Source organism: Pyxicephalus adspersus, chromosome Z, assembly GCF_032062135.1.
Source record: "Pyxicephalus adspersus chromosome Z, UCB_Pads_2.0, whole genome shotgun sequence".
Classification (NCBI taxonomy): Eukaryota; Metazoa; Chordata; class Amphibia; order Anura; family Pyxicephalidae; genus Pyxicephalus; species Pyxicephalus adspersus.
In genome coordinates this window covers 63,088,787-63,115,239 of record NC_092871.1, presented here as the reverse complement: position 1 = coordinate 63,115,239, position 26,453 = coordinate 63,088,787, and the positions used below count along the sequence as shown (strand labels likewise).

At 38.6% G+C, this 26,453-nt stretch overlaps 1 protein-coding gene across 6 annotated transcripts in view; it reads right to left on the bottom strand.

Moving 5' to 3' along the window:
• Positions 1-227: 227 nt before the first annotated feature.
• SPTAN1 (spectrin alpha, non-erythrocytic 1) overlaps positions 228-26,453 on the bottom strand; it is a 71,019-nt gene continuing 44,793 nt past the window's right edge. For 3 of the 6 annotated variants that reach the window (XM_072431812.1, XM_072431817.1, XM_072431813.1), the window contains 34 exons: positions 25,596-25,794; positions 24,575-24,679; positions 24,469-24,492; positions 23,142-23,177; positions 22,425-22,472; positions 22,193-22,284; positions 21,608-21,752; positions 21,171-21,352; positions 19,080-19,179; positions 18,794-18,991; positions 18,555-18,701; positions 17,110-17,213; positions 16,701-16,863; positions 15,028-15,042; positions 13,863-13,994; positions 13,301-13,438; positions 13,112-13,216; positions 12,773-12,981; positions 12,246-12,366; positions 12,021-12,142; positions 7,501-7,633; positions 7,269-7,367; positions 7,019-7,178; positions 6,703-6,779; positions 6,406-6,615; positions 5,979-6,275; positions 5,690-5,802; positions 5,015-5,032; positions 2,726-2,780; positions 2,178-2,374; positions 1,905-1,958; positions 1,668-1,814; positions 1,424-1,571; positions 228-518 (listed from right to left, as the gene is read on the bottom strand). In XM_072431812.1, coding sequence (XP_072287913.1) covers positions 393-518; positions 1,424-1,571; positions 1,668-1,814; positions 1,905-1,958; positions 2,178-2,374; positions 2,726-2,780; positions 5,015-5,032; positions 5,690-5,802; positions 5,979-6,275; positions 6,406-6,615; positions 6,703-6,779; positions 7,019-7,178; positions 7,269-7,367; positions 7,501-7,633; positions 12,021-12,142; positions 12,246-12,366; positions 12,773-12,981; positions 13,112-13,216; positions 13,301-13,438; positions 13,863-13,994; positions 15,028-15,042; positions 16,701-16,863; positions 17,110-17,213; positions 18,555-18,701; positions 18,794-18,991; positions 19,080-19,179; positions 21,171-21,352; positions 21,608-21,752; positions 22,193-22,284; positions 22,425-22,472; positions 23,142-23,177; positions 24,469-24,492; positions 24,575-24,679; positions 25,596-25,794 — 4,219 coding nt within the window. In that variant the 3' untranslated portion in view covers positions 228-392. The remainder of the gene's footprint in view (positions 519-1,423; positions 1,572-1,667; positions 1,815-1,904; positions 1,959-2,177; positions 2,375-2,725; positions 2,781-5,014; positions 5,033-5,689; positions 5,803-5,978; positions 6,276-6,405; positions 6,616-6,702; positions 6,780-7,018; positions 7,179-7,268; positions 7,368-7,500; positions 7,634-12,020; positions 12,143-12,245; positions 12,367-12,772; positions 12,982-13,111; positions 13,217-13,300; positions 13,439-13,862; positions 13,995-15,027; positions 15,043-16,700; positions 16,864-17,109; positions 17,214-18,554; positions 18,702-18,793; positions 18,992-19,079; positions 19,180-21,170; positions 21,353-21,607; positions 21,753-22,192; positions 22,285-22,424; positions 22,473-23,141; positions 23,178-24,468; positions 24,493-24,574; positions 24,680-25,595; positions 25,795-26,453) is intronic. The other 3 variants (XM_072431814.1, XM_072431818.1, XM_072431815.1) reach the window with 2 other exon arrangements.

The following is a 26,453-nucleotide window of genomic DNA, read 5'->3' as shown; positions in this document are numbered from 1 at the left end:
ACCTTTGAGACCTAAACCTATTTCTTTTGTCCCCTTCACTATTTAAACTTTTAGCAACTATAGGGGTGGCTCTCCTAAACAAACTTTGAAACATACATTGAGGTTGAACACACACTAAAATTAAAATTCTATTACCTTTGTATTTAAGAAAAAATACTTAATGTAACCATATACAATTGTTTGGAAAACCATCAATCAATACACACACACACACACAAACAGGAGACTGAATGTTTAGCATTTATTAAAGCACACTGCTTATATTGCTTCTTCAGTTGGCTAGACCAAACTCTAAAACCATGACAACACAGTGCAGGAATGGGGTAGGGGAAGAAAGAGGACATGCACAGCCATAGTCAGCGGGCACAAGCAAGGGCTTTAATGGTGCTAGGTCAGTTCACGAATAGCGAACGTGTGAATTCCACATAGTCGTATGCAGAGGGCAACTCGCGGCCTTTACTGTCCATAAATGGTTTCATGTGAGAGATGCAGTAGTCTGCCTGTTCACGTGTCAAGTTCTGAAAAACAAAACAGATAATCGCCAAATTAAAAACCGCAGAGTCTATACTGCTCATCACAAAAGGGTTATTTAGGATGTGCAAGTGTTGGGGATAGGAACAAGGGTGCATCAGATTACTGAAGACCTGGATTAAACAGTGACTATAGCTGAGGCATCTTATCACTGAGGTTTGTGTTGAACAATGGTATGGAATAGCATATAAAGTAAAAAATACACACGCCATTTATTTCCAGTGCACTCTTTGGCTCAGGGGTACTGTGGGATTGCATTTAGGACCCATTTCTAGAACCCTGTCTTTTTGTTTTTTTTTTATATTTGCTGACTTGTGGTCAGACTGGCATTTCAGACACTGGTTTGTCACAACAACAAATAAAAGCTTTAGGTCTTGACATCTCAGTGTGCTAGTACGTCACTAACTTTTCCTGTTACTATTATGTCTGAAGCAAGTAGTGCTCATTTCACACTGCATATCTGTAGAGATTTGAGCTACCTGAATATTACAGTAGTGCTACTTCTACAGCAGCACTAATTTTAGCATTGGCGGAGCTACCCATTAAAATTAACACTTTATTTGGAAAACTTTAAGACGTCGTCCAAATGTTGACCAGGGGCAAACATCTTTGCTATAGTTTTCATAATTTGACAATCATCATTAGATCAAAAACTTTGGACAATGACCACAAATAACCCTTAACTAAGGCTTAAGGTCATGATTTATTTGATTGTCATGGGATTGGACCAACATCAGACTATTTAAATGTGTTAAAGTACAGTAGGGGTCTCGAGCAGTACAATTTTATCTTGCCCTGTATAACTCCTTAAAATAAAGCCTGCTTTCTCAGGAGAAGACAATGAACATTTTGGAAAAAAAATTTGAGTATACAATGAATGAAATTAAATTACCTGATAGAGTTCTTCCTTTGTGACGTATGGTTTCTGCTCGGTGCTGAGCGCTCGGAATGCACTTTCAATTTCCTCGCTGGACTTCACATTTTCAGTTTCCCTGCTAATCATGAATGCCATGTATTCTTGCAAAGACACATGTCCATCTCTACCAAGGAACAAGACAAAGCTTGTAAAAGGAAACCTTTAAAAAAAAAATCCCGTCAAATTAGGCATTAGAACATAACTGTCCCGCAGAAAATACCTGTTGGGATCTACAATGTCAAGGATATTCTCAAATTCTGGATCAGGTTCTCCTTCCTCTACCATTGGAAGGTCATATCCAAGAGATCTTAAGCAAGACTTGAACTCCTGGTGGTTGAGGCGGCCAGACTTATCTTTATCAAAGTGCCTAAAGAAATAAGAAATTTCATCTTAGGAGATGGAACTCCCCAGAAAAGGCATAAATGTAGCTGAAACAAAGCTATAAACAGATATTTACTTAAACATCATGCTGAATTCCTTGAGGGCTTCTTCTGTGACACCCGTTGTGTTTCTGGTAAAAAAAAGAAATTATAAACCAAAAAGTTACAAATTGTGCTAACAAATGTTTTATGCTTTTGGTTGTGTTGCATGAATCTACAGAATGACAACAATCTGTGCTATCAACCTGCTGTGATAGAGGAAATCAATTTAAATAAGGTGTGACCATAAGAACAATTTATCTAGTGAAAGTTTCAGAAATAACAGCCTTCTCCAGCTTTGTCCAACATACCTGGCTTGAATTTGCTGTTCCAGGTTATGTTGCATTCTCATGCCAAGCTGATCTAATTGGTCCCACTGTTGTGCAAGTCCCACTGTACTGTGTTCTGTGTATTTATTATCCAATATCAGTGCCTCTTCCATAGCGGCTCCCAGGTCCTCTATCTTCTTCAACTGACTTCTCATCGCCCGAATCTCTTGATGCTTCCTCTATGGTGGGGGAAAAAAAAAAATTCAGTTAATAAAGAAATGCAAAAATATGATAGTGATCCAGCAAACCTGGAATGGATTAAAAAAAAATAATAATTTGCTATAAGGTGGCAAATGTCAATTCTGCATTAGATCCATTCCAGGTTTGCTGGATCACCCATGTTCTCTATGCAAGTCTATCTTTTCAAGCATTGGAGAGTTTTAATATATCAGGTCCAGTGTAAACATTCATATTTGTATTTTGTAAGTTATTTAATCACAGCAAATGACACAGACATCCTCTTGAGCCATTTGTGGTAAATTGCTGTCCTTTGCCCAGAATCCTTGATTACTATGGTACACGGTACTCACCTTAGTGGCTTCTAATTGAGACTCCAGTGTTCCAGATTCTTCAACCATGCAGGATCTGCACAAAAAATGTCAGTCATTCAGTAACAGAGGATTTTTTATGCTTGTAATAGAGCATGGCTGCTCAAACTAAATTAGCTAATCATACACCACTGTTTTGTATAAATGTGTGCAATATTGTGATTCATGTTAACTTCAAGACTGGCACAGATTCCACAAGAAAAGCCCCATGCCAAGCTTCCACTACACACCAGAGCCAAGTGTTTCAACAGAAAAGTGCTACGGGATGCCTCTCTAAGAGCAACAACCATGGTGTTAGTGCACAACCAACATACTCAGTATGAAAGGATAGGTAAATCAATTGAAGCACCAAGCATTTCCAATCCACAGCTGCTCAATTACATCACTCCAGCCAACCAAAACAAGTTACTGTCCTATGTCTAAATGATCATACAGTGCAATACAGTACTGGCACAGACACAACAGTCTGTGCCAGTACTGTAGTAAAAGTGCACTAAGTAGGTAAAGCTGGGACTTTTTAAAGGACTTCAGTGGCAAAATCTTCCCTACTCCTGGTTCATAAAATTCAGTGTTGAGAGGACCTAATGCTTAACGAGGTTTTCTGCCTTAGATCTTTTCACAATACAAAGCTCTTTAGAGAGTAATAAAAAGAAAAAAAAAATTATATAAGTCAGTGGGGTTCCTCGGTGCCTCATAGAAGACAGTAAAGCAACCTTTACTTTAGCTCCAGTTTGTAAACCTTAAAAAGGGATCTTACAGAGAATGCATACTGTTTAAAAAAAAATATATATATTTTTTAGCACTGAAATAGCATCTTAAACATCATTGAAACTATAGTGGAAACTAATAAAAAACATGTGCTAATGTAAAAAAATATGCTATGTATAAAAAGAGAATCTACTGGTACTGCAAAATGAACAGTTCGGTGTGGTGACCTCTTTCTTTACATATGACATAGACAAGGATTTATAAAAGAGCAGTTGACTAGATTAGGAAAAGGTATAAAGAAAAGCAGTACAAGGAAACCCTTTAAGTGTTTCCAGACCCAAATTTTTCTTTAACGTTTTCAAAGGGTGATGTAAAGTTAAGACGCCGTCAGGTTTTTATTACAGTCTGTTGGGGAGTTTTTGTCCTTCTCCCTTCCTGTAGTCATCAGGACAAGAATTGAGTAGAAAGTTATACTCCATCCAAAATGGGAAAAAGCCACATATTATGCCTTAATAGGGATGGATCACAGACTTTAAGAGAAAAAATTATTCAGCTTTAAAACTAAAATGAAAAGTCTACGTGGTGATTCTGAATAATGGTAGTGTTTGGCTCTACTTTGCAGCAGTGGGTTAGTATTGGGAAGCGTAACATAGTGCCACAGTAAATCAGTGGAGAAAAGAGAAGAAAAACCTTCCAGATAGATCATCCTCAACTTGATACTGATACACACGTATGACTCAAACGTATAAGATTCATAACTGTAAGAGCATTTCCCTCACTTTGAAAAGATTTTCTTACTTCTGGTTGTGTTTACAGGACACAGGTTGTGTTTAAGGAAACTCTTGACAATGAAGCACAACTGAAAGTAAAGCCCTACTTTGTTGAACAAAAAAGATAATGGCTAAACAGTGGTGGATATAGAAATCTCAGAACTGACTGGTTAATTATTTTGCCATTCCATATGGGTGCTAAAATGTTTGTGAGCTTCTTTTGGAGAGTCCAGGATGGCCTGATTCTTACTTATTCTTTCTCCAAATCTTTCTTATAAGAAGATGTTTTAACATTTAGCGCTCAGAGTAGTAACTATAAGCTCCTGCACAGTACATTTTGGTCCAGGAGAATCTTGTTGAATCATAAAGAGAAGTAGTATTTGGAAGTGTTCTATAATGGACATAGCTTTACCCAGTGATCCAGCAATTCTGCTTTAGCTTTCCTGGAGAATGCAGCCCTTAGTCAATGCCAGTCTCCTTACCAGAGTGTGGTCTCTGCAGTATGTATGGTGTGGCAAATGCCATGAGCATAGGCACTTATGTAGTAGGGCATAAAAAATATTTACAGAAGACTTCAACTTGCTTATAACAAGCAGTGCAACCAGTAATTCAACAGCAAGTAAAATGAGCTGCTGGGGGATTACTGATTGAAACAAGTACTATGCAATTAATATTTCAGAGATCCCTGAAGTATTCCATCATTATTATAGACAATGTAGGCATCTTTGCACAGTTAAAGTTGTACAAAATACGAACAAGCATCTACTGCATCACACAGTCTTAGAATACTAACCCATCCAGAAGATAGGTCCTATGGACAGAGCCAAATTGAAGGTAGCAGCAAGGGGAGGGGAAGAACATACAAAAATGAAAAAATTTAGTTGAAGCATCACAGATTTACAAATCATTACAAACTATAGATTATATATAAAATTTACAGCAGGGGTGCCCACACTTTTTTGGCTAGCAATCTACTTTTAAAATGACCAAGTCAAAATGATCTACCAACAAAAAAAATGCTAAACATATATTCATTTATATAAATACCGAGTATGACACAGAAGTGACTAAAGCTAATGAGACATTGAATGGCAGAACATTGGACAGACATTGCATAGTGACAGGAAAGCTACAGTTTACATGTCATAGGAGAATGACCTGCTGCACAAGAAAAAGAACTGATAATCTGTACAAAAAGGTATCTAGGTAATTGGACCCTGAAGAGACACACCGATATATATCCCCAGCATTCTTTTAGACGTGCAGCAGGGCTGCTGGTTAACAGCAGGGAGGGGTAAGGCAGGGCTCAGTGATCGACTCGTGTTGCCTTTGCGAACGACCAGTAGAAAGTGATCAACGTTTTGGGCACCCCTGATTTACAGGATAAAGCAAAGCTGGAAAACGCATGAAAGAACACAGAATGCAGTTCAAAACACATTAGGGCTTTGCTGAAGAGAAAAGAAGTAACCTGGTCTCCTGGATCCACTGATGGAATGCATTAGCATGCTGGGCAAACTCCTGGCGCAGCTTGTCATTCTCTTCCTGCCTTCTCTGTTCCTTCTGAAGTTCCAGTTCACGTTCCTTTTGGGTAAAATAGAAAACGTAAGTGCTATTCTAGAAGCCAAACATGTCTTACAGCTCTGTTCTTAATGGTGACACAGTATACCAAAATTGTTACCGAGTAAGTTTGCGTTAATGATATTCAAACAACTTAAAGAACTTAGAACCCTCCACCAACCAAGCCTTTCCGCAGTTACCTTTATGATTTTCTGCAGGTTGCGCCAAGTCTCCTCCAGAGCTTCCATTGTGAACCAGGTATATGGATTTGAAGCCACTCGGTAACCCTTGATCTGCCGGTCCAATTCAGCAAGCTGATTAAAGTCAGTCTGTGCGGAGCTTAGGGAGTTTCGGAATGCATCATGTGCTTCGCGCAGAGCTTTGATCTCCTCTAGGGAATTACAACGGACTGGATCAGTCAGGTCCTCTTCTGCATTTTCAAACCAGCTGTTAAAAGCAGATGCTTTCTTAGCAAATGTTAGGAATAAATCTTCAACCTAACAAAACAAAAAAAAAAAAATAAATAAAAAAATAAAATAGAAACTGTTAGTACACAGATTTATTTTAAGACATGATCATATCTCCAGTAGTTCGAGAAATGCCAATATTCTTACTAAAACAGCTTACCTTTCTGTAATGCTCTTGTGCTTCCAGAAGCTTCTTCTTTCGAGCAGCAGAATTATCCAGCAGTTGGTTCCATCGTTTCATTAGAGAGGCATGGCGGCACTCAATAGCCCTGGACTGTACATGCTTAGCTGCCAGTAACTGATTTTTAAGTGCAGTGATGTTGGTAATGCCTTCCTGTTGGAATGCTTGGAGTCCAGCATCAAAGGTTTCCTGAAATTAAAAAAACCCATGCATTGTCACAAAAGTATGATGTAGTGTGACAACCAATGGCGAAGCCTTGGCTCACGGTCCACACACCTGCTTAGTTAGAAGTGTCTGAACTGAGGACAGATCTCTGCCATAGTCATCTGTTTTCAAGCTGTTTTCCTTCTCACCTAAAGACAGAATATGTAAACTAATATTAAAAATGAAAGCAGACTAAGACATATCTAATGATTTGGACTAAGTTCCACTTTAAGGGAACAAATGCCCAATCTGCTGTAAAAATTAGACTTTTTATATATTATATATCTAATATATTATTATATGTTTTGAATATTAAAATTAAGTTAAGAAAAGTGATTACCTTCATCTCCGATCTGCAGCAGAAATTTCAGATTTAAAAAATTCTTACCTATCCAGGATTCCACAACGTCTGCCTTCCAGTTGAATTGGAGGAAAGCAGAATTTTCATCAAGTTTGGCTTTGCGTTGAGCGGCTGCCTTCTCAAGTTCTGCTACTTTGCCTCGAAGACCTTGCATTTTGGCAGTAATATTATCTACATGATGATTATTCTGTAAGGAAGATATTGAAAATGTTATGTAGCCTTTTCGGGTTGATGGTACCTTCCTGGATAACAAAAAAAAAAAAACAAAAAACCCTACCTTTCCAATAAGATCTTCTCCATTAGCACAGACATCGTGGACCCTTTCCTTGTGTACAGTAAAATCAGTCTCAAATGCTTCATGTTTCTTGAGCAATCCCTAAACACAGTAGAATAGAATAAAAACAAGGATGTCTTTAACCATCATCCTTGACTGAGCTTCTATCCTTCATCCTTAACTGAGCTTCTAATACATAACTCACAAACTCCCAAAACTCACAAAATCTTCTCACCTGGATAGCGGCCAAGGTATCACCATAATCCTCACTGGCAACCAGAGTCATCTTCTCATTGATCCAAGCTTCCTCTTCCTCAACATTGGCAACAAACTGCTGGTACTCCAGAGATTCCTCCAGCCTCTGACCCCTGCAAAAACAATCAAAAATATTATGTAGACATTTTAAATATATGGAATTTGGCTAGCTGATAGAGCCACTTCATTTTGAAAGCCAATCCTACTGTGATGAAATAAAAAAAAACAAAAAAAAACAAATCCATCAAGTTGAACCACTAGGGAAATAAACATATCCCAGATATAAAACACTATAGGTAATAGTTGGTCCGGAGGAAGGCAAAAAAAAAACCCTGGTACAATTTGCTTCAACAGGGGAAAAAAAATTCCTTTCTGATTCCATGAGGCAAACAGTTGTTTCTTGGTTTAACAGTCTGTTATCTTTAAATCCTTAATACCCAGGTAAATTCTGTGCTTTTAGAAAAGCATCCAGCTTTTTCTTAAAGCAATCTATAGTAGTTGCTGAAACTACTTCCCGAGGGTGTCGATTCAACATTTTCACAGACCTTACAGTGAAGAATCCCTTCCTTATCCAGAGCTTAAACTTCTTTTCCTCCAAACGCAAAGAGTGCCCTCTTGTTCTTTGTAATGATCTGGAAGTGAATAATTGGGAAGAGAGTTCTCTATATAGACCATTTATATATTTATACAGGGTGATCATATACCCCCTTAAAAATGTTTCCTCTCAAGGGAGAATAGGTTCAGTTCCGTTAATCTCTCCTCAAAGCTGAGCTCCTTCGTTTCTTTTATTAGTTTAGTTGCCCTTCTCAGCACTCTCCAATTTCAATGTTCTTTTTGTGAACTGGTGCCCAAAACTGGACTGGATATTTCAGCTGTGGTCTGACCAATGCTTTGGCTCCATCTCTGCAGTCTATTTCTCTTTTAATACAAGAAAGTACTTTGCTACTTTTTGATATTACAGCTTGGCATTGCATGCTGTTAATAAGTCTATGATCTACCAGAACCCCCAGATCCTTTTGCATTTCTGACTCCCCCAAACGTACTGCCCCTGCACAGTATGAAGCATGCATGTTGTTAACTCCCAAGTGCATAACCTTACATTTATCTATATTAAATGTATTTTGCCACTTGGCTGCCCAATCAAACAGTACATCCAGGTCTGCTTGAAGATTATGGACATCCCGTATGGACTTAATTCCATTACACAGTTCGGTGTCATCTGCAAACACAGAAATGGTACTTTTAATCCCAAACTCTATATCCTTTATAAAGATGTTAAATAAAGGTCCCAACACTGAACCCTGGGGTACACCACTAATAAACTTAGACCATTCAGAATATGAATCATTAATTACAACTCTCTGGATGCGGTCTTTAAGCCAGTTTTCTATCAATTTAAGGATTTACTTTTCTAAACCTAGAGAGTGTAAAATTGACAACTTCGGTCTTTCTTGAAACCACGCAAACTCACTAGGACCTTTACAAATATGGACATTAAAGCCGTTATTACCTGGTAATGACTTTGCTCCCTTTTTTAAGATAGAAACCACATTGGCCTCATGCCAATCCATCAGTACCATGCCAGTGACTAAAGGGTCTCTAAAAATTAGAAATAGCAGCTTTGAAATACCTGTGAGCTCAGCGTGAGGACACGTGGATGTAGTCTATTGGGTCCTGGTGCTATGTCAACCTTAAATTTGCCCAACTTATTTCTCAATCATATCAATTTTGAGCCATTGTGACTAATTAAGGGCAGTGACAATGCTATTATAATTTTGGACTTGAGTTCTGCCATTTTCCCTTGTGTACACCGAGGTAAAGAAAAGTGTTTAGTAAATGCGCCTTTTGTTTATCCCGTTACCAACCCAGAGACATCCATTAAGGGGCCAGGCCTACATGCTCAGATTTAATATTTTGCTATTAAAAAAAAAATGGGGGTTTGCCTTACTTTTCTTTGCATTCCATCTTTTATTTAAGTTTTGCACATTTTATCTCTTTTTTACACCTTTTGTTATATTCTTTATGGTTTTGAAACAAAGGTGATCCCTCATTTTTATATTTTTGAAATGCCCTTTTCTTGTTCTTTATGGCTTTTCAGCTGTGAGCCACAAAAGTTTAAAAGGTTAAAATTAAATCCTATTACCCATTGGAATATATTTTTACTTGTGTGCTTGTGTAGAACAGACTTGAAACATTTCCATTTATGTTCTGCGTTCTTTAAGGGCAAAATTGTCTCCCAGTCCAAGTCACAGAGAGTCGCCCTTAATAATTGGAAAATTTTGCTCTCTTAAAATTCAATGTTTTTATCTTTCCTGTTTACAACTTACATTAAAAGTAATCATAATATGGCAACTGCTACCCAGATTCTCTTTTATATGCACATTGTTATAAGTTCTACATTGTTAAAAAGAACTAGGTCCAGCAGAGTATCATTTCTAGTTGGGGCTTCTATAAACTGTACCATAAAATTATCTTGTATTAAAATTGACAAATTTCCCCCCTTTTGCTGTTCCTGTAATGCCATTACTCCAGTCAGTGTCAGGGTAGTTGAAATCTCCCATGATTAAAACACTTCCACTTTTTGCTGCTTGTTCTATCTGTGCTAGTAGTTGATTCTCTATTTCTTCTTTAGCACTGGGGGGCCTATAGCAGACTCCAATAATTGTGTATTGTGCATCCCCACATTCAACTCCACCCATAATGCCTCAAACCTCATCGTTTGTTCCACCAGCATTTTCTTTTTTCACATTCACTTTCAGATCACTTCTCACATACAGACAGTCACCACCACCCTTTTGTTTGACTCTACAAAAGTCTTTACAAAAGAGAGTATAACCCGCAATATCGACAGCCCAGTAATGTGAACAGAGCCAGGATTCAGCAATGCCAACTAAGTCATAATGCTCTTCACTCAATAAGACTTCTAACTCTCATTTTGTTTGCCAGACTTTTGGCATTGGTGAACAGGCTCTTTAAATCATTGCTGTTTGCCAAATCCTTTTGTTTTTCAGTACAAAAATAGTACTGCACAATCCAATGTTTGTTTTTAACATGGGAAGCTCCATACATTTATCCATAACCCTCCCCCAACTATCCTCCCACTTGTAGCTGACTGGACTAACCTTTCTGCCACCTTATTTAACTGTCCCATCCTCCTCTGTCCTAGTTTAAATATCCCTCAACCATTCCCCTGAATCTTTTCCCTAGCACAGCAGACTCCCTTTCATTTAGGTGCAAACCATCTCTAGCATACGGTTGTACCCCAATGAAAAGTCAGCCCAGTGCTCTATGAACCCAAACCCTTCTCTTTTGCACTAGGGCTTAAGTCATGTAATTAGCTGTCCAAGCTGCCTCGCCTTTTCTGTGTTGCACATGGCACAGGCAATATTCCAGAGAACATAACCTTGGTTTCAACATGGACCAATACAGCTGGGTCATGCCCAGCCCCTCCCAGTAATTTGTCAACTCGGTCCACCTCATGCCGAACCCTGGCACCAGGGAGACAGCAAACCATTTGGTTTAAGGGATCCGGGCGACAAACTATTCTATCAGTCCTTCTAACCATAGAATCCCCTATGATAACCAATTGTCTTTTCCTTCCTGCATTTTCTTCCCCACCCCTACTAGATGGGCTGCACTCCTGGCTGTTAGGGGTAGCCGTAACATCTAGAGTTGCCACCACTGGGTCTGCCACCTGCACATCTTCACATAACTTTGCAAATATGTTAGGGTGCTCAAACACAGGGCTGGGCTTCCTTTTCTGGGTGCCCCTACCACTCCCTTTAACTACAGTAACTCAACTCCCTACATGTTCATCCTGATTAGCCTCTCTACCCTACCCTCCACATCTAAGCCATTAACTACCTGCTCAGTGAGCAGGAGATCCCTCTCAAGGTGATTGACTGATTTCAGTGTTGCAATGCGTTTAACCAGAAGGGCGACGTGCTCACATATGTCACAGCGGTATTCACCTAGGAGCTGTTGCTCTATTTGTGCAAACATATGGCAGACTGTGCACTGAACAAAACCTTCCACCTTGCTACCACTCATTTTCACAGTTACATTGTTTGTTTACAAAGAGTTATAAAAGTTTACTTACAGTTTGTGGTTACTATAAGGATTCAACTCCTTTCGTTTGCAAACTCCTGTGTTTTCTAACTCCACTTATAACCAGCCACTTGTTTCACCACCCAAGAATGAGCCAGCTCAAGGTGAGTCTGCCCAGAGCTAAAATCACCTGTGAAACCTTGACCACTTCCCCTTAGAGGTCAGCAAGGAAAAAAAAGCTATTTAAAACAAAACTGAGTCAAGCAGACACAACCCAACCCCCAAATGCATAATATCAGAAAACGGCTTTCTAACTCCACACAGCATAGTAGTTAACATAGGGGTGATATGTGCTGAAAGGATGAGAGACAATGCCTTTTTAGTTCCCATGCTCCCTGAAGAACATGTAAATCCCATCATCTTTGAAAGGCAGCAGAATATACACATTTATACCTGGCTGAGGCTTGTTTTTTCAACTCCTTCCAGTGTTCCACAAACTGAGCCAGACGCTGCTGAATTTCATCCTTTCCAATAGTGTTGTCATCAGCCAGCTTCCTACCAGTGTCCAGCACACCCTACAGAACACAATACAGCTCAGATACAAGAAAAAAAAAAAAAAAAAAAAAAAAAAAACACCTATATCTCTATATCTCTAAAATGTTGGTCAGCTCCTTATACCTGAATAGCTGGCTCATGGGCAGCCAGTTCTGCTTCCAGTCTCTTGTGTTTCTTTCTCAGATTCTGCACTCCAGTCAGATCTCGGCCGTAATCATCAGAGCCAACCAAGAGCTTCTTCTCCCTATAAGTATTAGCACATTGATTACTAATGTAGGAACTCTTTATATAACCTAACACAACCAAATAGTACTTGAACAAAATACATTTCTATGCTGCTACTTTCTTTGCCCTACTCGGAAAGAAATATTTGATATTTTCACCCAAATGGTATTCTCCAAGCATAGTTGAACATATTCCAAAACTTTGTCAACCCTCAATGTAAACACTATCTAGTTTTAGAATTTTTGCCTTATTGTCTACAGTTTACAGTGTCCAAACTACTTCAAAAGTGCTTGAAGTGGTCACAGGCAAATCTCTTTCCGAGATCAATGTCACTGAGACATTAAACCAGTAGTTTTAACTTCAGGGGATGGGGAAGGATTTACAGAACCCTAAGTAAATTTCCTAGCTATTCTTTATGTACATACTTGATCCAAGATTCCTCATCATCCAAGTCCCTGAAGAACTGATGAAGGCGATGAGACTCGTTAAGCTTACTGCGCCGAGCAGACGCCATTCCTTTAATGCGCTGGAAGCGACCATTGATGGCATCCCGCTTCTCCTTCACTTGAGAAGTATCAAAAGCACTACTGGTCATCAAGCTGTCAGCCTGTCCATTTAAATCCTTTAGACGGTCCTAAGGTGATTTAAAAAAAAAAAAAAAAAAAAAATATGAGTTGCACGTTTGCAAATGTCAAACTCTGATATGCCTCCATTTTATTTTTATTTATTTTTTTAATGTTGCAGCTATACCATTCTTGACTTACCTCGTGGGCAGAGATATCAGCTTCAAGCAGCTGGTGTTTCTTCAGGAGGTTATTGACAGATGCCAAGTCCTTTCCATAATCTTCTGAGGCTAGCAAAGCCTCCACCTGTTGAGGAACACATGTGTAAACTTGTTGAATATATGGCCAAAGCCATTTTTTTTTCTTGACCAAACAAATACTTTTTTTTACCTCTGACAGCCAGAAGTCAAAGTCCTTGATGCCAGTGTTGAAGTTTTGCTGCTTGTTGGCCTCTTTCAATTTTTGGCTCTTCTCCGCAGATTTGTGGACCAGGAATTGCCATTGGTCTGCTAGTGCTGCCAAACGTGCCTAAAATACAGCACGGGACAATCAGTTAACTTCAAACATTATGTCGGAGTAAAAGACAAAACACTTTGGAGACTCTTCATGATTGCCTTGCCAAAATGAAGACTGCTCTTGGTTCACCGTGTGCCCCTCCCTTAACGAGTAATCTGTATTTTATTGGCATTATCCCATCCTATTGTGTGTGAAATTCCCTCACCTACTAGATTGTAAGCTCTTCGGGGCAGGGTCCTCTCCTCCTGTATCACTGTCTGTATTAGTCTGTCATTTGCAATCCCTATTTAAAAAAAAAAAAAAAAAAAAAAAAACACACACACAGAGCAAGGGAGAACAAAATGAAAAACTTTTGCACTAAACATAAAAGTGAAAAACAGTATCACAGACACATGCATACACAAAGCCCACACTACATATGCAATTGTTTACTCACCTTTACTGCATCCTCACTGCCAGCACAAGCGCCACGATCTATGAGAGAATTGCCCATGTCTATGACACCACGGATACGATCTGCATTAGCTTGCAGCTCTGCCTCAAATGCCTGGTGCTTCTGATGTTTACTCTTCAGGACAGTAAGAGAAAAAAGTTAGACACAACAAAGTTTCCATATTACATTAAATGTTATCTACAACAGATGTCTGAACAAGGGACAAGATGATTATACAGTGTTCTTGGAAACCCAAAGTATTTGGAAAAGGGAAGGCAAATGTGTTCCATGACCAGTTATCTGGGAGATGTAATAAAGACACAAACATTAAACACAAGTAATGCCACAGTCCAAGGACATTCAGACAAGACCCCCAAACGTTCTGCATGAGGTTTACAAGGTCATATTTAGTGTGTTTCCTGCTTCCAATTTAGTTTTTCCCCCTTTTCTTGCACTCCATGTTTTGTGTTGTACTACTGTATTTCACAAGGCCCAGAAGTGAAGATTTGAAACTTCTGGCATTACAGCCTGACAATTTATGATGCCCTAAAGGTTTTAATCCATCTGTCAAAGTATGTGAATACCTGATGAACCAAGGTACGACTGGCCTGAAGCCAAAAGGTGATTAAAAACAGTGCCAGAAGTTATCCTGAGAGCCCATGTTTAAACGAATAAATCGTAATGAAAGTGAAGGGGGGGAGAGTGCAGCGGGGTGCCGCTCCATCGTTCTCCCTCTTGCTTTTCCATAGAGCAAAACAGCGCTATATGTACTGTACTTGTTCATGCAATGTTCAGTCTTTTGTCGATGGAAAGGATCGTGAAAGATCCTTTCCAACAACAGTTATTGCACAAGTCTATGCAGCCTAAATGCCTCTCAGATGCTATATAAATGGACAGTGTAGTATTAGGCTTTATCAGATACCTCAATACTCACTACACACATAGTTCAGTTTTTAGACCCTAAAATCTGACTGGACCTGTGACCTGTTCAAAAACGTCATGTAGAGCGTGTCCATCAATCTAGAGCCAGCAAAAAAAAAAGGACGATATCTACTAACTACAAAAAAAATTTAAATTAAATATGAGACAAATGACCAGCATTAAAGAAAATAAAACAGGTGGTTATGAACAAAAGCGAGGGACACAAAGGCACTGCCTGACAACTTACCAGAAGTTTGGAAAGCTATAAAATAGATTGAAAAAAAGATGACATTGAGTGAAAAGATAATACATTGTGTAAAGCTTAAATGGCAACTACATTACTCTATAATAAGATACAATAGAAAATGAATTAGGTTTTAAATGAATGTGTGCTTTGTTGGATAAAACAACATTCACTTAAATGTCTGCTTTGGTTGCTTCTCATCACCAAGTCTTCACCAAGATTCACTGCTGCTTTGTTTTGAAAGGTGAATACAAACAAGAGGGGATATATTTAACCCAACTCCTGTTTAAATGTTAAAAAGTAATTAACCTGTCTCCACAGTGCTTCTTGTTTTGCAGAGGAGTTAGTTAAGGAAGATGGGGTAGCAAGATACAGGTAGTCTGAAAATAGGCCCCAAGGGACTGAGCGTTAAGGGTTCAGTTCACCTAAATATTTCACCTTTTGGTAATCTTTGGAGAGACAACATCTTCCAACAGAGTTACTAGTCTTGTTTTGCTAGCTTTGACTTTATCTGCTGTTTTCACAGATTTATTATCCTGTCATATACACACAGATTTAGAAAACAAAGCGGAATCTGCAAAGTGGTAACACATTTTGGTCCTGAATTACCATGGTCAGGGATTGTTTACCTCCCTAGCGGAAACCCTGGGTGTGACTCTGGGTAAAAAAAAGTTGCTCAAAGTGGTAACCCTCGAAAAAAAAAAAATTATATATAGGCGTAGTCCATCGCTGCAATCCCCGTTTTCTTCCTTCTTTGTCCGGCATCTTTTGCACATGATGAGTCACCAGGGGGAGTTCCTGTTGACGTTGGTGCGTGTGTACGTTGCAGGCGGGGCGGGAAATTCAAAATCCATTTGTATTGCATTCAATACAAAATAACTGTATTGAATGCAATACATTGGATTTTTGTGTGTAAAAGCAGTGCATTGTATTTCATGAACATTTATTTTACAGTATAATATGATGAGTATAATTTTTTTTAATTAAAAAAAAAAAAAATTTAAAAAAATATATATATTTAATTTATTATTTTTGCATGATTTTGGGTTTCAAACTTATTATACTCATACTAATATATTATACTGTAAATAAATTTTCATGAAAAACAATGTACCGCTTTTAGACATAAAACTGGAAAGAAATGAACAGCTAGGGAGGTAAAGCAGTAACAAACCTTCAAGGGATATTGATATTTTTAGATAGTTTAGATATCTGGAATGCAGAACTAGACTACATCGGTTGTCAGGAAACTTGAACCAGTTACATAAAATAATTTAAACACAACCCATGATAAAAATACATAAATATAGATCACCTTTATTGAAAATGGAATTTCTAACTTATTAGTAAATATATCAGCTAAAGTAGTACGCAAATCTGGACTTTTCCTGTGACAAAAAAAAAAAAAAAAAAAAACCTCAGATATAACATATCTTTAGATGCCTACATATATACAACTACTGATTGAAGGAAATGTCTGATTTTGCATTGTAATTGAAATACTTGAATTTAAAGCCTTGCATCTTTTCACTTGTTTACCAAATGAGTTGAATTTAGCAAGGATGTTGGTCAGACATGACATTATACATTACTTGTTTAGTCACATTCAGTTTTGGACTATAGTTATTTGGGTTTGTTTGTTTTAAGTGTTTAGGTTTTTTTTTACTCACACCTACCTGGATGTTTGTGGGATCCTTGTAGGATTCATCACTTGCTGTCTGAAGCTTCTCACTGATCCAGGCTTCAATCTCATCTACATCTCTGCTAAATTGTTGCAGAGTCTGAGATTCACCAAGCTTGGATCGCTTTTCAATCATCTGAGCCTTCAAACGGCGCCACCTACAAGAGAAAAGAAGCTTATTCACCTCGTTTAGGATTTTATAGAGGCCGTGCAGCAGTTCACAGATTTCCATCAGTAGCTGCTAAGCTTGCATTACAAGCCCAGGAAAAGTAATTTGATACCTTCCAGTCATTATAAACATGAAACCCTCATTAAAACCTGACAAAAAAAAAAAAAATTCCCCCAACAGAGACATTTACGAAAATTACTGAGCTCCTCATTTTGCAAGTTTTCTAAGTCCTTACCTGTCCAGTACTTCGTTACAACGAGCAGCAATATTTCCCTTGGCATAGTGGTCAGCAGTTATCAATTGGTCAGCGAAAGACTGCAAGGCTGCGATCTTCTCTTCCTGCAAGTATAGAAAATTATTGCAGATTAAAAACAGAAGAGATAGATTAAAAAAAAACTACAACTGCCAATATCAGTTCACACTGCTTCCTTCATCCATGTTCCCTGCCATATACTGAAGACAAATGTGTCCTATGGTTTCCATTGGTTATCAACACTGGGATTCCTTTTGACAGAAGAGAAGTTTGGTTGGTCAGGGCAGGTTTAGTAAACTGCCTAATTTTGTATATATAGTTTGTCAAGTTGAAAATAAGACATAAATCCATCAAATTCAACCACTAGGGAAATAAACATATCCCAGATGAACCCTAAAAATATAGTTGATTCAGAGCAAAAGGCCAAAAACCCTTATAAAAGCATGGTTCAACTGGCACCAACAAGGAAAAAATTATTTTTAAAGTGTTCACTGACATAAGATCATGTCTGTCAATCGGGGTAGGGTCCCCTCCTCCAGTGTCACTGTCTGTAGTACTCCCCCAGCCGTTCTCTCCGCTCCTCCAATGACCTACTACTGACTTCCTCACTCATAACCTCATCACACGCCACGACTTTTCTAGAGCTGCCCCAACTCTCTGAAATGGTCTTTCTCGTCCTATTTGGCTTTCTCCTTTCTGCTCATTTAAAAGAGCACTCAAAACCCATTTTTTCAAACTTGCCTACCCATCTTCTTCTGTCTTTTGAAACCATCACTACTTCCCACTATTACATATCTCCGATCCTATTGTGTGCAAATTCTCCCACCTACTAGATTGTAAGCTCTTCGGAGCAGGGTCCTCTCCTCCTGTATCACTGTCTGTATTAGTCTGTCATTTGAAACCCCTATTTATTGTTCAGCGCTGCATAATATGTTGGCGCTATATAAATCCTGTTTAATAAGAATAAAAGTAATAATAATCAGGCATTAACTAGGTCTTAAAAGCACTTTTGACTTTGCCCAATATCTCCAGGCACCAGCAACCTCAGCAGGAGATACATTTGTCCAGGTTTAGTTTATCAAGTGATGGAAAAAGTATCTGCAGTGGTTCTACCCAGATGGGCCTAAACATGAGGGCCCAAGCAGGACTTCAAAACAGAATATTGTACAATGTTTGTGGGAACTTTGATAAAATCTTTCATTTGGCATATTGCCACATTACCTTCAAACACCTTCCTTAAATAAATAAGTTTAATGCATTTACCTGCTTTTTATTCTTAAAAGCCAGTGCTGGCAGTAAATTAGAAAGCGGCTGAGCAACAGGAGAACAAAAGGAATGCTAAAAGCACAGAATGTTTGATGGGGAGCCACAGAATTTAGTTATGAATTCAGTACTATTCTCATATGCGCTCGCAGTTTCAACCTCACCTGTACATTAATAGCTTTGTCAAAGTCCTCATGTTTCTTGATGAGAGCCTCTACGCTGTCCAGGGAGTCCCCTTTGTCTTCGCTGTTAAGGAAGGCCTCACGTGCCGCCATCCAATTCTCAGCTTGCTCACAGTCTCTATTAAAGAGCTGCAGAAGAATGAAACAATGCATATTAAAAAGGACAAATAGGTGAAGATACATGCAGGTAGGTTTCTGTATGAAATTGAAAAAAAGATTACCTGGAGTTCCAAGCATTGATCTAGCATCATCCTGCGCTGAACCCAGGCCTTTTCCAAGCTTGCGCGTTCCTGGTCTAGTATGTCCAGCTTCTCCTTTATTTCAGGGCTAGCATAATGGCCACGAGCCAGCAGCTGCTGTCCAAACTGCTCAAAGGCCTGGAAGGTGCCAGCTCTGGCATCAATTTCTGTGCGGTGCTCCTACAGGGGCATAAAAAAAAAAAAATTAATCAAAACCATCAATCAGTAAGATCATTACTTTGGAAAATGCAGACCTCCCACAGCTAACCTGGTGTCTCTCTAAGAGGGCTTCAGCTCCAGTGACATCTTTAGCAAGCTCATCAGATGACACTAAGCCACGAATTCCATTAATCCAGGACATAAGATCCCTAAAGGAAAAAAAAAAATTTAAATTAATTACCGATGTTAATCACTATTGGTATCTGCACTGTGTTAACAAAATCCTCAAAGGAAACTGGTCATAAGGAAAATAGGAAGTAAGCCATTGCTGGGCTTTCAATGTTAACTGTCTGGTGGTCAATGCTGACCCTATTGCTTTAATGCCTCAAATAAGAAGCATACATAAAGAATATTACAGGAATACAAAAATATAAAAGCCAGAAACTGAGACAACTAGCATTTTCAGGAGAAGGTCAATGGTAATATAAAGCCTTTAAAGAGGGCATACTTAGAAGAACTGCAAATACTTATGACAGAGGTAGATTACAGATAGTAAGATAAATTTATTAAAAAAATGTTTGTTTCCCCACAAAATGAGGCTTGGTTAGTGTACAGTGTATGCAATTCAAATAGTGGCGGAGATTACATAGTGGCTAGCTCCATAACAGGTAGAAAAAAAACACAATAAACATGGTAGCACGGTGGCTCAGGGGTTAGCACTCTGGCCTTTGCAGCGCTAGGTCCCAGGTTCGATCCCCAGTCAGGACATTATCTGCATGGAGTTTGCAGCTTCTCCCCGTGTCTGCGTGGGTTTCCTCCCACATCCCAAAAACATGCAGTTAAGTTAATTGGCTTCTCCCTAACAATTGACCTTAGACTACATTAATCACATATGACTATGGTAGGGACATTAGATTGTGAGCTCCTATGAGAGACAGTTAGTGACACGACTATGGACTTTGTACAGCGCTGTGTAATATGATGATGCTATATAAATACTGTATAACAACAAACAACAACAACATTCTCTAGAGCAGGAGTGTGCCAACCCCAAAAAGAAATAGTCTAATCAAAGAAATTAGTCCAGACAGAGGGGTTTTTTGGCAACAAAATATTGCAACAATGATAAATGCTCAGAATACAATACATATACAAACATATCTCGAGATTAAACATCTCTCACAATATTGATTATAGCATTACTTGGGCCAGTGTAAATGGCACTAGACAGTGTTCAACTGACCATAGCATCACAATATTGGTATTTTGGTATTTAGGCCAGCATAGATGGCACTAGACAGTGTATAACTGACTAACAGAACATATAAGGGATTATAGAAAAAAATCCCAATAGTACAGTATCCGCAAAGAAAAGGTGCAAAGAAACGAAGGCATAAGACCTGCTGAAAAACACTTTAAATTGCTCTATTACGCTTTTAAAACGCTCCATTGATTTTATAAAAGCTTTATAAACTTGTAAAAGCTTCCATTGAATTCAACAGGAGGTTTCATTAATGTTTTTGAGGATTTATATATGTGGGAAAATGCCCCTTTTTTACATATATTAATGGGAATGTTTCCCTGCATTTTAATTTTTAAAACATTGAAAGAAATGCTATCTAACGCTCAAAACCATGTCTCAGGGAAACGCCCTGGTGTAGATTAGCCTATTGGAATGCATGGGAATTTTAAACATGGGCTTTTAAAGCCTCAGGTTAAATGCTGGGGAAAACAGCCATGTAGATTCAGTCTAAAGCATTATATAGGGTTGTGTGAAAGTGCTTGTGTTTTGTTAGACAAGTTTTGCACTACCACACAAGTATCTAGGAATGCAAACTCACTTAATGCAGGTTAAAAGAAATTAAATTACTGGTCAAATGCACCCATTATTAGATTCTAAATGATTTCTCAAAAGCATCGGAAACTAGTAATGACACAAGCCCACACCTGTTTCCAAGCTTTTAGTAACTTAGAGTTGGATTACAATTTAATGCACATTTTTCAAGAAGTGCATGCAAGATGTATATGTGAAGAATGTTACATATTATAATGCAAACCATTTTGCCTGTGCTTTATGGTCACCGAACATATCTTTGTGCAGTTATGCCCCACTGGTGTAAACAGGTCTATACTGTTAGATTTCAAAATATATGATCCATCACATGTATGAAAACTGTTATTAGTTATGCATAGGGTTTACCGGAAATCACTCAAGAACCGCTGTAGGTCATGAGAATCTCCCAGCTTCTCTTTGCGTTTGTCAGCTCTTTTGCCTAGGCTGTTCCAAGCTTGGTTGAGCTCTGTGCACTTCTCCTGGATGTCATCAGCAGATTCTGGGTGTGACTGGATTAGCCGCTCTGCGGTCTCTCCCAGAGAATTGACCTAAGAAAAGAAGTAGGTTGTGGTGATTTGACAAATACTTGCAACTGGTCACCAGTCAGATTCTCTTCTGAATGGGTGACCAAAGGTTTAAAGATTTTGTCTGTGGACATGTCACATAATGAGGAAACCATATTTGCTGTCCATACAAGGACCAAATATTGATCATTTAGTTCTAAACAGATTCATCCGTGTTTAGGTCTGGCTGTAGCATTTTGCTCTTTTAGGACTGCCAGAAGTCAAGAAAGTACACTATACCTTGTCACCAAGAGCAGCAAGGTCTCTCTCGAATCCCTCATGTTTTCGCTGCAGAGCCTGAACACTGGCCAAATCATGTCCATAGCTGTCAGTGTTTAGAGCCTGGTTCTTCTCTTCAATCCACTCCTTTGTCTCATCTGCATCTCTACATAGAAAGGAAAAATTGAGCAACTTTGGCAATTTGCCAAATATATGCAGTCAGTTTTGATCACTGTACCAAAACCAATTTAAATTAGGGATCAGTTAAAGGGAGGGGTCAAACAGAAGTGTTAATCAGGGTGTTTGATAGTGGAGTATCCCATACATTCTGAGGTAGCACAGTAGTATTTGTTTCAAAGTGGAGAAAAATGTTGGCAAACTAAATTGGCAAACAAACCAACCGCCAATTTTTTAAACCATGAAAACGAGGTTACATAATCAAATAATCACATTCCTGTCTGTTTGTTAGAATTATGTTGATATTTTTGGGCCAATAGAGCCCGTTCAAAAGTGTAGCTTGACATTTTGTGCACTACAATTTTATCTGGATATCAATCAGCTGCTACTACAAATCCCTGTGTTACATTATCCAGCTAGCCACTGTACCTGTGGAATCTTTGCACTTCATGAGCACTGCCCAGCAGTTGGCTTCTCTCCTCTGCCAGTTGCTGCAGAGACCTCCAGCGGTCATTCAGCTCCTGCAGAAAAAAAAGGGACAGCATAATTAAATACTGGAAGTTTAAAGGAAAATAGAAGTCAATGAATGCTGAGAAGAAGTACATTTCCTCAGAGTAAAAAAAAATTAAATAAATAAAGAAATAGTTCAATGTATTCATACCTTGATTGAATTAAAAGTAGCAACAGTGTGCACTGCTGTCCTCACAGCCTAAAAAATAAAATTTTGTTAAGTATCCTGTATGAAGATTTTAAATTGACAGTCTTTGAAAGTAGTTTATTATGTAAAGTTCCTTCTGAAAACTTTTTATAATTTGATAAACATTTTATACATGTTTGTAAATTAACATGTATTTTTAAATAGGAAAACTTATTTGGCAGCCATGATTACTCATGTTACTTATCACGACTTTAAAAATTAGTACACTCACTTTCATATATGGCTAGGACCTGCTAGGGTGAATTTCCTCCCCGATTTCCTTTACACCTTTTTAGGTTCTAAAATAGTGAGGTTTTCATGCCACAATTACCAACTCTAATCCTGCTCAGCTATAGGTGTTTGCCACCACCACATCTGTGTTTTTCAAATACTTCTGTTCTATTCTCTAGAATACAAAATTTATAAATCAGGCAGGGGGAGTGGACAATGGATATAGCAGGTGTGCAGACCCAGGAGCACATTGCAAAGTTCCCACCAATAATGATCTATTCAACATTTACAAAAAACTTACATATCAGTTTAGGATAGCGTGACCCCCTAACACAACTGTAGACATAAATGATAATTATGTAGAACAGAGCAGGCCTAATTTTTATATCCACTACCTGCCACTTTCAAAAGAAACCTTGGTTTACCACAAAAAAAAAAAAAAAAAAATACCTTCCATGGTGATGCTCCTTTGGCGTCAGCCTCATCCTACACAAATCAAAGAAGACAACAAAATGGTTACAAAAAGCATACCAAAAATATTCTGCGATTTGCCTCTCATTTACACTGATCAAAAATGTGTTAATATGTGTAATGGCATAGCACTATGTACATTCCAATTGGAGATAAAAGTGGAGGGGCAAAACCATTCTGCTTTTGTCTAGTTTTCATTCTCCTAGGAGAGATGCCAGAGGCCTGCTGTGTGTTTATTGAGTCAGAGCTCTGTTAACAGCCAGCTTCAGCTTTACTGAATGGAAAATGAGCTGTGACTCAACAGGGGGATGTCAGAGCTCGCAGAGGGAGTTAACCTCCTTGCAGTTAAGCCCGACCTTCGCTCGGGCAAAAAAAAATTGCAAGGATGGTTAAGCCCGAGATTTTTCACTTACCTGGTCCCCCTGTGCTCATCCAGCGTCGTCCTCCATCGGTCATCGTCCGCCGATCTCTCCAGCGTCGGGTGCCAGCGGGACCAGTAAGAAGCCCGCCAGCATCCTGTGATCCGCCGGGCCGGCGGAACACAAGATGCCGGCCGGCATAGCACCGATCCTGTACATACAGATAACGACACGATCGTTCGCAGATATTGTACACACGATAGATGCAATCGTTTGAACGATACAGGAAGTGACATGCACCACAGGAAGTGAGCGAACGTTCGTTCACCGCGCATGCTCAGACGATGGACGATCAATGAACGACCGTACACACGATAGATGGTCTACGATCGTCGTCCAATCCGATCAGCCGGTCCGGTCGTTCATTTCCAACGACTATCCTCGTTCGTCGGCGCCATTTGTTACTTTTTTTACGAACGATTTTTGCCCAATCGATCGTTCGTTCGTCGTTCATTTCCAACAATAAAAATTGGAAGTGTGTACGCAGCTTAAGACTTTACGTCCCAGATCATCAAAGCATAGTGTGCATTTGGACACTATAAACAGTTTGGTTGGGCTTTAAAAACAGCCTCATCAACATCTACTTGGTTAAAACAGAGGATGTCAAAAGCTTTATTAGCCTGCACATACAAATAAGGCAGGCAAGACAGAGCTGATATATGTTGGCAGACTCAAGAGGGAAAGAGGGCACCATCTATAATATGGAAAACCCATGAGAAAATGTCCAAAACCAGCACATACAGCAAAACGTAAAACTTGCTTAAAATATCTGTACACCTAATAAATTCAGCTGTCTATATATAGATTAGTAATCAAATATTAGTAAATGACCTAGATCTTTAAAATATGTATAGGCACAGTCTGAAGCATAATCCTGTACTACTTACCTTAGACATGCTGCCATACACGTCCTATAATACAGAAAATATACATTTAGCACAAAATCAATGCAAAGAAAAAAAAGGTAAAAACAAAGCAAAATCACCAAGCTACCTGATGTTGTACAGCTTGGACTTCTTCAGTCATGAGACCCTCAGATTCCAGCTCATCGGCAACCTTGTTGATATCCTTCAGACGTGATTCATTAGCCTTCAAATCCTACAACAGAACATAACCAGGTGCAATAAGCAAAAATACCCGAAAATGCAATGTATACCTTTATTTAGGGACACTGGCTGACAAATGCCATGGCTAATCTAGGACTGTTAATGCATTGCTGGCCACTATAAAAGCCTATGATTCTTGCAACTAACTAAAAACCATGCACCCCTGTGCCTTCAACAGGTATTCAGTAGGAAGACTGAATGAAACACTAAGCTTCCTTTAGTGGTTGTTGTACACAAGTAACAAAAAATATGTGCTTACTAGGAAACACAATAAACATTATGTAACACTAATGATTCTTAATGCTCTAGTTTTTTCTGTGGTTCCATTTAAGTGTGAACCAATTACACATTCTGAATTTCTGAAATAAAAATCCTAATAAATTAGGCTTGTGCATTAAAGCCTCCTTGCTACCTTAGACAGATGTTAGAGGAAGAGAAACAGTACTTAAAATGTAACATGTTCACTTTAATTTGTAATATATTTGTAACTTTGGCTGCTTCACATTCTTTATTACTTAAAAAAAAGTAAATGTTACTAAAAACTATTCACTTTAGGGGAGATTTCCCAAAATCCAATGTCTTTAAAGGACACATTTCTTTTTTCAGAGCTCTAGCCGTCACTTAGTGGAAGAGTTTACACACCATGGGCCAATAGATTTCTGCTCTCAAACAAAGCAGCGATATTTCTCCAAATCCAGTGTCGACTGGGATTGAAGTGCTCTCATAAAAAAACAGTAAGACACCATTTAAATATCTTTTTCTAATTTTATCTGGGCTTTAAACACAATATTACAATTGTTTTTAAATGTAAAAAGGTCTTTGTTGTCAGAGCTCTACAGAGTTAGAGTAATTTTTTGGTACTTTCAAGATAATAAAAATTCCTGTGTTAGAGAAAGATTGATATTCACCTTCTGGAAATCATCAAACTTCTTCTGTAACACTTCCACTTGCTCCAGGTCTGCACCAACTTCCTCATTGGTAAGCGCAGTTTCCTTCTCATTGATCCACTGCTGCAGTTCACTGGCCTCACGGAACAACATAAACTTCTTGCAGCTTTTCTCCAGCATATCTTTGCGCTTCTCCCCCATCTCTAAGATGTTATGATACCTGAAAAGCAGAAGGACAACCAACAGTCAAATCTTCGCGAGGGATGTGATGGGATACTGCAACCTACACTGAGCTAGGACTGTAAATTGAGGCTGCAAAGCTCAAACTTTCCAAAACTACCAGGTTTAAAGATAAAGCTGACATAATCCAATGAGTACATACAAACATTTAAGTGGAGGGTAAGGTTCAGTGGATAGCACATGGGTTTTGAGAGTCACCATTTCTCCTTTTTTAATCTTCATTAACTGTTACATACACTAAATTAGCCAAAACGTTTAACAGGTGAAGTGAATAATATGGGTATCTTGTTATAATGGCATCTGTTAAGGGGTGAGGTATATTAAGCAGCATGTATACAGTTCAGCACTGTAGAAAATGCCTATAATGGGCATTTAAGTATCAGAACAGGATCAATGAGTAATATAGGAAGGTGACAGGACAAAATGGAACTACATGTAAGCAGGTGGTTTAATGTTTTAGCTGATCAGAGTGTAATGAATTTGCTACAGCAAATATTAATAGGGCAACAAGTCAAAAATGCATCATTTACAAGGTCCTTTTAGAAATAATTTCAAAATGTTAAAATGGCTGCCTCAAGTTTTGATCAGCAGTTTGATTAGCCTGTCAACATCAGAGATCAATAGTCATTTCCAAAACCA